This window comes from Diabrotica virgifera, chromosome 4 (genome assembly GCF_917563875.1).
Source record: "Diabrotica virgifera virgifera chromosome 4, PGI_DIABVI_V3a".
NCBI lineage: Eukaryota > Metazoa > Arthropoda > Insecta > Coleoptera > Chrysomelidae > Diabrotica > Diabrotica virgifera.
The window spans coordinates 56,007,125-56,019,518 of record NC_065446.1 but is presented as its reverse complement, the minus strand read 5'-3'; the positions used below and the strand labels follow the sequence as shown (position 1 = coordinate 56,019,518).

Genomic DNA, 12,394 nt, shown 5'->3' with positions numbered 1-12,394 from the left:
AAGACCGTTACTCGGAGGGTTCACTAGCTCTCCTACTATAGGCTCATAAAGGCTGTAAAGCTCAAAATTATAGCGTCTACGCCATAATCCTTTTTCATGCACGCCTTTTTAAATATGTCCAAAATTTTACTTTCAAAACAGCGTAAACGTTCTTCATCATTTTTTGTCATTGTCCAAGTTTCTGAGGCGTAAGTGAGTACGGGTCAGTACGGGCTTGATTATTCTGTATATCAATATTTTCGTCCTTTTAAAGTTTCTTCGATTAAAGTTTCTTTAATCCATAGTACAATCCGACAAGCGAGTGCTGGCGGGTTGCGCGTGGAACAAATTGAAAAGTGGAAGGGATTGCTCATTTCTATTGCTGTCGGCTGGGAGTTCACATCGTATTGAATAATATATACTAACGTAATTTTCAGATCACAACTAAATTTTTGATACGGCAACCACGTGTTTGTGACATCCGCGATTAAGGTCACCCGCCAGCTCTCGCTTGTCGGATTGTACGTTCTATTTGCTAGATATATACGTCTGTTAATTTCTGCATTTACTGTATTCTTTTGGTTGATTTGTGAGCCTAAATATATAAATATTATATAAACTCTATTTATAGACTTCCTTAAAATTCCTCAAACATAAGCTCAATCTCACCTCCTTGTGGACAATCAAGTTGAATTAGTCAAATGGGAAAAGGTCTAAGAATTGAAAAATAAACTCTTGATCTCTAATCTTTTACACAGCTAATTTTCTTAACTAATAAGTAGCAATCTATATAAAATCTATATTTTTTTATTTTTTAGTGTCTCCAGAAGGTAAGGATTCTTCGCATCAAGATTCTTTAAACCAAGAACTTCTTGATCGATTACGCCGGCTTCAAAACCGACCGGATGGCCCACGACAAGTTATTCCCGCCAACGAGCCGAATCAGCCATTTTCTGCTCCCATTCTGTCAGATATACCGGTGCTTCCAAAATTTGAATCTCACGGAGGTAGTAGTAGTAGCCAATCAAGTCATAAACGTCCACCACCTTCAAAGGGCTTTAAAAAGTTAAATGGGAATGTTAATTTGGTACCGCATGAGCTAAGTACCATTGTTGAAGCTGACAGCCAAGTCTCAACTAAGGTGCCAAGTCCTGAGAGCTCCAGAGAATCAATTAATTTTCCTCAACTGATTGTGATACCTGAACTTCAGGAATATAATTCGTCATCTTCACCTAATGCCAGAGTTCCAGATGAAAAAATATCCCCTTCTTCTCCCAAACAGAAAGTAGTTATTAGTAAATCCTCGAGTGATAGAACTAGCAATACGACTCCTAAAGATGAGAGCAATAAATCCATTGGAGAATTTATGAGCTTATTGAATTCTTCTAGTAAAAGTAAGGATATGCACAAGAGTAAAGATTCCTACGACGATCGGTCATCTTCTTTGGACAAAAAAGCCTCATCATCCTCTTCGACTGATGATTTAGAATTGACAGAACTTATGTTAAGAAGCATCGGCATGGAATGGGCAATACCAACCTTACGTAAAACAGAAGAAGCTCTAGCGCTAACGTCAAGCTCTAGTTCTTTGGAATTAACGAGAAAAAAACGCAAAGACGTCCACACAACTGTGAGTGGCAGTGAAATTAGCTTGCGGGAGTTCCTATATAAACACCTGAAGAAGGTTTCCTCAAGTACCTTGATAACTGATGGCACATTAGGAAGCTTCCTAGCAGAAAGTTCTGACTTATCTGGTATTCTGAAGACTGCTAGTCGGGATAGACAAAGAACTTCAACACCGTTAGGCACGAGTAAATTTATGAGTTCTAGCAAATCTAACGCGGAATTCTCTGATTCTGAATTGTCATCAATAAGACAGGAACCAACTAAAAAGAAGAAAGATAAAAGGGACAATAAGTAGACATGTTAACGTTGTTAATGTAATTTATTAATATTAATATGTATTTTAAATTTTATTTTATGTACATTTGATTAAATTATCCAAGCTCTATCTGTTATTATCCGGCTTTTTGATTGGGAATTTACAACAAACACTTTCTAATTTAAACGATGTTAATATTGGTGGGACTGAGCTGTTTTGAGCGGAGCTGTATTTTTGGTTATATTATACCACCTTCGCTGAAATCTATTTTCTTACAATTAATTGTCGAAACAGAGTTCTGAAGATATTTTCTTGTGTTATTTTAGTATGGTTATCCCATAACTTCTTTAACACCTTGACGGTTGTACACTATTTCAACACAATTTGCTTAAAACATTTTTTGGAAACGATTTCCGGAGTGGAAATCGATACGTCAAATCTTTTTAGGTAAAAAATTGTTATTACAATCAACTGTGGTTAATTCCAAATAAACACAATATTTAAGTTAGACATGTGAAACGACAAAAAGGCGGTGGACTACCCCAGCTAATTGAAATAATATTCGAAAATATTACCTCGATCATCCAAGATAGCCATCGCTACACCCTAAGCTTTGCTCAGTCTCTCAGAGTGTGTGTTCGTCTTGTCCTAATCTTAGAAATGAACTATGAAAATTCGGAATGGAAGCAAACAAAACAGTATTTGTAACTAATCATGTTTATTGTTCGATAAAGATATAATAAAAATATGACTTAGTAAATACATTAACAAATATATTCAAGTTCTTGCCAAAAACTAACAATTTGTAGATTATACTTATGGCTTTGGTATCTGGTTCGATGGACGGCCTCAGGTCAGTGCAGCTCTAGTTTACTGGTGGTGTTGGTCGCTGCAGTCTAGTTGAGATGTATCCTGTCGTCTTTGCCTGAAGAGTAGCATCACCGGTGATGAAGGCAGGTGGCTCCCGAAGGGAGAAAGGTGATTTATATCCAAAAACTAGAAGAGTAAAACACATATCAATCATCAAGAACATAAACCAAAAACGAGCCTTTGCCAAATAATCGTAAACGTGGTCATTGGCAAAGGAATAAAATAAGATTAATAGTGACGGAATAGTTAAATAATTTGATTACTAAAAGCATATATGTACAGCTAGTTCCTAAAAAAACTGATACGACTCTTAGTAAGATTTGATCATTTAGAGCAGTGTATGATTGGTCTGACATTATATTATATTTATTATGACAGACAAATAATAAAATAAACAAACAAACAGCCATTTTTTGAGGTTGAAGTTATCTGACAAATTTTAAGATTTGGCAGTGACAGTGACAGTATGTAAATAATAAGTTTATCCTTCAAAATATAATAAATTAAATATAATTAAACTCATATTAATTATATCACACTTCATCAAAAGCTTTTTACAAGAACATAGTCAGAGATTTTGATATGGCCTAAAGCCAGACTACATCAAGATCGCCTATAAATCGTGCTGGTAATTGCCTTGCAGCGAGACCAAAAAAGAAGAAGAAGAAGAAGAAAATACACTGCTCAATTTTCTACAAAATACGCTTTAAGAGTTGTATCAGTTTTTTTGGAACCAGCTGTAAGTTAAAAAGATATATTTAAAACTAAAGTATCAGAACACATGCTTTTAGATGGGAGGAAAAAGCTGCTAGATGTTGAACTGTGGTTACAAGAAAAAAATAATAATGAATATTCTTACCCCAAGAGAAGATTTGATTTGGAAATAGATAGCTATTATCATTTGCCTTATCTATTGCCTTTTATAATATTATCACCACCATTTTGAGAATTGAAATGACAGCGTGAACTGTAGAAAGGTAGGCATGTTCCGTATTAAGATAGATACTGACAGAGTAAGAATATACGGAGCACGTTCAGTATGACGAATGAAATGTTAGATGAAAAGAGATATATTAAATAAAAGATAATAAAAGGATAATAAAAGAGGGCGCCAAACAAGTTTTTAACGAAAAAACAAGTTAAAACGAATAGAAGATAATTATTACTAATGAAATATTAAAGAAAATAAAGTAGAATAATTATTTCAAAATAAAATAACAAAGATGTGACGTTTGTAACGTTACATATGCCACAAGAAAACAGCTGCAGAGACTTATTACATAGAAAGCATGCAAGTGTTAATAGTGATCACAAGTTAAGTGAGAACGACGGAAACTCAACAAATAGCCTTCAACAAGGGCACATCCTTTGTAAAACATAATCCCACCAGACAAATTTACATTTTCTTTGCCTTGTATCTGATATTCTTGAAGCTGACAGCCAAGTCTCAACGAATATGCATAGTCCAGAGAGCTCACAGAATCAATTAATTTTCTACAACTAATTATTGTGATAGCCGAACATCAGGAATATAATTCATCAGCGTCAACACCTAATGTTCCAGATGAAAAAATATCACTTTCTCCCAAAACAGAAAGCAATTATTAGTAAATCATCGAGTGATAAAACTAGCAATACGACTCCTAAAGTTGACAGCAATAAATCCGTTAGAGAATTTATGAGCTTATTGAACTCTTTTAAAGTCTATGGTCTGTTTTAAAACCAGGAGTAATTCAAATTTACCGCGCCTAAATGCTTGTTTGTAATTGGTCAAACCGCAGGCAAGTTTACTCCACTAAAATTATTTTTAATAAAATTTTAAATAAAATTTTGACATTTATGAAATTTTGACACTACGGACATTTCATAGGTTATTTAAGTTATATCGGCGATTTTTTGTGTTTTCTGCGTTATTCCTTTAATTTTTAGATTACTTTTATATAAAAAACAGTTGTTTTTAGAACTCTTTAGCGACATATTAGTATAATATAATATGTATGGATTACCGTCGAAAGCCGATATGATCAACCAAAAAAGAAGATCTAGTTGATGATTTTTCTAGTGACTTTCTTGCGTGTGAATCTGTCTTTTTAGTTTACTCCTCTTGGTTTAAAAACAAACCATAGTAAAAGTAAGGATATGCACAAAGAGTAGAAATTCCTGCGACCGTCGATCGGTCATCTTCTAAGGACAAAAAAACCTCATCATCCTCTTCGACTGATGATCTAGAATTGACAGAACTGATGTTAAGAAGCATCGGCAACCTTACGTAAAACAAATGAAGCTCTAGCGCTAACCTCAAGTTCTAGTTCTTTGGAATTAACCAGAAAAAAAAACGCAAAGAGGTTTCATTTGAGGAGGATTGACATTTGTCAATCCTAAACGACCTCTACTTCGATATGCTTCTTGTCTTGGTCTCCAGTGTATTATTTGCTGTGTCGATCTATTATCCGACATTCTAGCTATGTGCCCCTCCCAGTTCCACTTAAGGGTCATAATTCTTTTTATGAAATACCTTCTAATAGAAGGAATACCAGAATCCTAAGCAGATAGAAAGTTGTTATAATTTGTCCTAGGAAGTTCAGTTGTTCCATCCCCTTCTACTTATTCTTTCAATTGTGCTACTTGCAGACGTATTGAACTTTCAAAAGTATTTTGAGTTTTATAGGTACAATGAAGAGTTTTCTGGGTAAAATTTTTAATTCTTGGATAACAATTTTGACTTTCTTTAAGTGTACATCATGATGTACAAGTGTTTGATGCGTAAGAAACCTCTAGGGCACATTAGGATACGAACTGTGAGGGCAAAAGAAATGAAAACTTTGCTTGATCGAGCAAAAGCCACAAACGATGTGGACAATGAATGTGGATTACACCAGTAGAACGATCCTCTAATAATAGTCACAAAAGTCATTTTGTTATCCATGGTGGTTTTCTGCTAAATAAAGTAGTTTGGGATCGGAATTCGTGTTTGAACAATATTCTTGAGAAGTATGTTGGCTACTCAGAAAACCCTGATATCGCAGAAACAAAGCGCTTGCCTTCGACAAAAAACACCAATCGACAGAGATAAAGTTTAATAAGAGCATCGTACCAACATTATCTCAAATCCCAAGATAAATTAAATACATAAGTCAATATCCCAATCCTACGATTCTGTGACATCGTAGTAGATGACATTTTCATTCTTTTTTTGCTCACGGCATTAGGAAGGACGCAGTTCATTGTACTTTTTAAAACCTTGAAAAGGGTGTACGTCGGATCAATTATACCATCTTTCAAGTTTTATATATATGACGACATAATTGCAGAGAATCTGCTGCTGCTTCGTCATGCCTTTTCAGGATGCGACATGGAACACCAGCAGCTTACAAGATCGACAGAAACGTCTTGAGTTAGCTAGCCAAACAGCATTAAATATTGTGTTTATGTGGGATTACCCACAGTTGATTGTAATGACAAAGTGGGAATTTTTTTGTTCTCACAGATACCTGACGGACAGATTTCATGTCTTAAAAAGATAATGAGAGACTCAATTTTAAATGTCCGACAAAGAGTAAACACCAGTGGCGTGCGGTGACTTTTTTGAAAGGGGAAGCGATTCAATAAGGATATAAAAATATTTTCTTAAGGGTCGAGGGTCGAGCAACTTTCCACCTGATAACACTCTGATGCGCAGGGGCTCTCTATCAGCAAAGTACTTAATTATGTGAGACGTCCTGCGTACAAGGACTCACACACTAAATCCGTGACGCGTGAATGCGTGAGGCACTCTATTCCCGCTATTTGTAGTGACTAGTGACCTATCATTGATCTGTATTGCTAGCTCGGGCCTTGAGTCCTCGCGCCGGGCTTGGTTTTCTAAAGAAGAATCATATTTAAAAAAAAAATATACTCCGAGGCATTTTCCACAACACACAACTTTCACTAAAATGACACAAAATAAATACAGATTTGAAGTTTTGCAGTCCATACATAATGAAGCTTCAAATTTTTTAAGATACTCAACTGAATTTTTTTAATTCTAAACGCGGCCTACTGCGAATTCAAAAACACCATAAATTACCGATATTTTGCTTTGAGTAAGAGATATCGGAAAAAGTTATTTGAGAAAGTTGTTCCAAATATTATAACCCCACATACCAAATTTCATAACAAAATTCGCACTTTTAGATTTTCATTATTTTTAGTCAGGACCCTAAAATTCGTTGTCCCGAGACGCACGCAACCACGCAACGGAGCCGAGAAGCTATTCTGCCTCCCTTGGTATATCTCCGGGCAGCGTGTGATGGCACCGTAGATGGCACTGTTAGGAGACCGGGTCTCCTTAAACGCCTGATGCGCTGCACGGAGCATTAGCAACGGAGACTGTTGGGCTTCTCGGCTCCGTGCTCCGTTCATGCATCTCGGGATAACCCAGGGTCCTGCCTACAATAATATGTAATAAAACTGAGACGCGATCATGCGTTCTAATGCTAATGCTCCGTACGTATGGATAATTAGTGATAATATGGAATTTACACGTTGTATAATAGTGAGAGTTGTACTTGTTGTTTTCGCGATTCATGATAAACAAAACAGTGTAGAGTGTGTAAAAAATTTATGGGAAGGCTGAGCCTCCCTTGCCTCCTCTGACGAGCCGCCACTGGTAAAAGGAAATATCTCTGCAAAAAATTTAAATCGAAATATTCTTTAAGCGAATGTATGTAATACCTAAGCACCCCTTAGCAGCAGTAACAGTCGGAGCATCTCACTTTCGGGAAGGCGATACGACGAGCGCTTCCATGGCATACCAAAATTCGCGCGACTAGTGGCTGCGGTCATTGAACCCCGACCAATTTTAAAAGGGACAACTGCATGACAAGCGGCGATTTTGAGATGCGTTTCTTACAGGAGTGGACCAAATAGTTGAATTGTGTGCATATTGAGTTCGTTCGTACGCGATTAATTTTTAATATTTTTCAATGCCTATTGGCTAGGTAATATGTACCTAGATTATTTGGATTAGGGAAAAAATTGTATTATTAAATATTAATTAATAATATATTTTCTTATATCGACGAATAAATAGGGAAGCGGTGCTTCCCCCGCTTCCATGGACCGCACGCCTCTGGTAAACACATATAATTTAATGTTAAAACCTATTTAGGCTTCGTGTGTTACATAAAGTGTAGAATACTATGATTGTCTTTGGAAAACATCGGGACTCCAAATTAGGTCTAATTCTATTTAAAAACCTATGAAGTAGGTAAAGTAAAAGTAGTAAAAGCCAACAATGTTCTTTCCAAAAGTTTAACACTTCTTTTACTTATTAAAGAACTGAAATAAAACTTAAACACTATTGAGTTAGACAAAAAGTGTAAAATATATGCTGACGACAAACGTAAAAACCAACTCCGTTATGGGGCTGGTTGTTACAACCAACCCCAAAAGCATGGTTTGTAAAAAATGCTGAATAACTTTAACAAAACTATATTTATTGAGCAACTATATAATAAAAAAAGAAACATAATATACTGATGCATCTACACGTCACAAGAATATTTGTAATGAGGTCGTTGCGTTGTTGTTGCTCCAGGTAACTATCAGTCGAAGAAAAAGAGTTCGTTTTTTAAAACATTTTTATTTGGAATCAAAATAAACAGAAGATAAGATAATTAGCCTTAATTACTCATTAAGTTCGTTAATAAAATATATTTATAATTTCTACGCATCGAGCTTACTGTTCGAACCGATGTGACGATATTTTTGTACATGAATGAATGATTTTGACGATCGCGCGAAATAGGAATTGCTTTTAATAATACGACATCAATGTATAAGGAAAGGGGAGAAAGGAGATCCCGCTCACCTCGCCGGATTGAAAAGACATATAAAGGATATACGATCACCACTAATATAAAGATAGGTAAGAAGAAAACTGTCGGATTCGCTCAGCTCGCCAACACGACAGCGGAAAATGGTCGGGAAATACTACCTACATAAACTCACCTCTTGTACCTCGCCGTTGTCTATTATTCTTCGATCAACGCTCCAAGAATAATAATCAACTAGGCTTTTCGATCCGATTTTTATATCGTTCGAAACTACAAAAACGTGTTTTACTTAATTCATTGGCGTACTCTAGACGATAAAATTATATTATCGCCACATATTTAATATCATTATGTATTACCAAAGACATTAATACTTACTTCGGCACATTAAATTTCATTCGGAGGCATGAAAACACATAACCACACTCTACGGGATTATACGATGGACTGGCGCTGTGTCGTTTGGATATATTATAGGTAAGAGACATGCGCGAAATTCTTCAGACTTGTTATGGAGTCAACTACTATTCGAAAGTAATAAAAGCGTCTGTAACAATCTGCCCCTGTAACAACCAACCCCGGTCTGCCCTACTGTGTAATACACACGGTGTTCTAAATTGTTTTTGTCAATCTGCAATTGAAGCGATAATGAATATTTTTAACTAAAGCTTAAGAACTACCAATTGGACCTATAATACTGCTTTCTAAGGCAGTTGTTTAGATTGGAGCTCGTTTAAAAAAATACTTGGCGACCCATTTGTCTTATCATACTCAGATAATTCGCGATTTAAAATCATTGCTAAGCGCCGGACTCCACTTGCGAATTGTAGTCGCGATTGTTTTTTCCGAAAATTGAACATATACAAGTCAATCCATTTGCGACTAAATAATCGTGGATTGACTTGTATTTGAAACAATGTATTCAATCTTCGCGACAAAACAATCGCGCGACTAGAAAATCGCAAGTGGAGTCGGGCGCTAAATCCAAGAGAAGATCTAATACTCTACCAATCAGTCGAGCCCGAGCCCTGCGGCCTCTCGTGTCTATTACTAGGCAACAAGTTTTCGAAAAATTGTAGCATTATTTTCAATTTATTCTCACTCTCTTGTGATATTAATGTTGATATTTTTTTTCATAATTTCCCGTCGTCAAGTAATTTGCGCTAATAGAATATTAGTTAAAATTATTTCAAAATGTTTTATTCATGAAATAATTTTACCTAATTACACTCGAGCTCTTAAAAAATATCGATTTGTATTGCCCTCGTGATAATTTGACATAATTAAAACTGCCAAATTGTCACTTTTTCACAATTTTAGAGCTCTTGTATAATTACAATTGATAATTTCCCGTCGTCAAGTAGCACTTCAGAAGCCGTTCGTTGGTAATTAAGCAAATTTAAAATTAAATAAACATTCAGTGACATTAATCACAATTAATGTTTTACAACTTGTCAAAGTGAACACCATGAGCAGGTTCAGCAAAAAATATTCAGATGAAGATATCAATAAAATATTAGTTAAAATGATTTAAAAATACAGTTTTATCCATGAAATAATCTTACCGAATTACACTCAAGCTTTTAAAATTACCGATTTGTATTGCCCTCGTGACAGTTTGACTGTCACGAGGGCATAATACTTACTTTTTGAGTTATTTGCCAAAAACCGCCTAAAAACGTGTTTTATTTGTTGAAAAATGAACGTATCTACTCGCAAATAACTCGAAAAGTATTAACTTAATGAAAAAATGCTATAGAATAAAAGTTACTTAGAATTAGTCGTTTTATCCATTTCCGGGCTTATCTTGAACGAATATGTTTTCACAACTTATAAGGGGTGAAACTCACCTCCGGTGCAAAAGCACACAGAGGCCCAATATCATTTTTATTATTTGACATGTTATCTATGTGTTTGCCAAATTTCATGTCAATCCAAGCGGTGCTTTAAAATTTAGAGCAAAAACCGTGATTCAATGTACTATAAGTTGCTAACCGTTGCTAAGGGCAACCGACACAATAAATCACATTCCTAAAGAAAAATAAACCTCCACTACACTTTAAAAATCATTTTTAATAATAAAATGTAATTTTCGTTTAAAATAATCTATATTTTAAGATAATATAAGTCTTTCTTTAGTCAATGACTGTGAAATAATTTCTTAATTGTTATAAATAAAGTCACTACGATTTAAGAAAACAAAAACAATTATCTCCGCTTCAGTTGGTCGTAAAAAATTTTTATTTTGTTTCGAATCTTTATTTTGTCCTCAGCAACAATAATCTGCAAGTTAGAAACTCATAAGATGTACAGGGGCGGCTTCAGTTCTAAACGTTTATAACGAAATTTGCCCCCTTATTTTCAAACCCGAAGTAAGATGTTAAAAAATGTTTTACATATTTATTTACATCAGAATATGAAAATATAAGTCTTTAGAAAGAGAGTGGATCTTGGATTAACTTTCTACGATTTTTTTTCAAAAAGTTATAGACTTCGACATTTGACCGCTTTTTGTAAACAAGTTATAATATCTAAGCAACACGTTCACCAATCGGACTCTACAAAGTTTTTTTATGTTTGGTATTAAAAGATCTTCATTTTAAAGCCTTAAAAAATAAATAAAAGTCATTTTTACTATAAATAATGCAATTGCAAAAAACGGTCATTTTGGACTTTTCGCAGGCTGTTTTGCAATAACGGATTAACGAAATTAAACTTGCCATAGCTCAAATTGTAGGTTTTTGAACTTACTACAATTTTCTATTTAAAAGTTTTTCTCTAAAATGAATGTCCTAAGCTGCAAAATTAAAAATCTTTAAAAATTTTACTCTTGGCATCGTCCTTTACAACACAGGTTTCAAAAATTCCTGAATTATATCACGTTTTTTTATCCACAGCCTGGGGTACGTTACTCCCGGCTACAGTCAATATTGCAAGGTGAAGTCAAAGGTAAGCGGGGACCAGGTAGAAGGACGATATCATGGCCGCGGAATTTGAGAACAGGGTTTAAGAAAAGTTCAACGGAACTGTTTAGAGCCGCAGCGAGCAAGGTTATGATTGCCAATATGATTTCCAACATCCGAAACGGATAGGAACCAGAAGAAAAAGAAGAATATTTAAGAATCTAATTACAATACAGTGGAACCTCGATAACTCGGATTAATCGGGACCGCGGCCGATCCGGGTTATCGAAAATCCGGGTTAGCCAGAGAGCATGGTAAAAATTAATAAAATACGGTATACTTATAGATAAAGTCCCTTATAAGCAGAATAATATGAAATATATATGCACAGTTACCTATGGTTGTATAGAGTTTAGTATAGATGTTATAGTCAAAGCCCGAATTTCTGGCACTCCTAGGTTTGACTAGTCAATCCTCAGGTCTGACTGACGGTCTTAGTAAAAGCCCGAAATAAATTACAGTTTCGGCCCTTTGACTAGTCAAACCTAGGAGAGACTAAGTTGGTCAGGCAAAGGTCGAAATTTAATTTTATGAAATCGGGGTTTGACTAGTCAAACCCCGATCAGCTATTAAAATTTCGTAATTTGTTGGATTAGGTTTAATAAAACGTTATTTTTTAATTTTAATGTTTATTATTTTTATATTGACGCAATTAAAATTAAAAAAAATGTGTTGAGGCATTATAGCATTTAAGAGTTGCACAATACGTTAGACCTTTTATACTTACATAATTTTGAAGAGCATTTCTTATTACAGCAGCATTTTACAAAGCCTTCTCTTCCAAATTTAGAACCTTTTGTATTAAAAAAAATACAAATTTCTCTTTATAGAGACAGGTTAACATCTGGAACATCTTCGAAATTAAGAAAATTCTCTTTGTATTC

The 12,394-nt window shown here is 34.9% G+C and overlaps 2 protein-coding genes across 2 annotated transcripts in view; one reads left to right on the top strand and one right to left on the bottom strand.

Annotated features, from left to right (window-relative positions):
* The window catches only part of LOC114331818 (uncharacterized), a 41,994-nt gene extending 39,994 nt beyond the window's left edge, over nucleotides 1-2,000 (top strand). The window contains exon 5 of the mRNA XM_028281488.2: nucleotides 798-2,000. Coding sequence (XP_028137289.1) covers nucleotides 798-1,900 — 1,103 coding nt within the window. The 3' untranslated portion in view covers nucleotides 1,901-2,000. The remainder of the gene's footprint in view (nucleotides 1-797) is intronic.
* Nucleotides 1-12,394, bottom strand: part of LOC126883521 (uncharacterized) — a 225,323-nt gene that overhangs the window by 144,079 nt on the left and 68,850 nt on the right. The gene's annotated exons all lie outside the window — the stretch shown is intronic.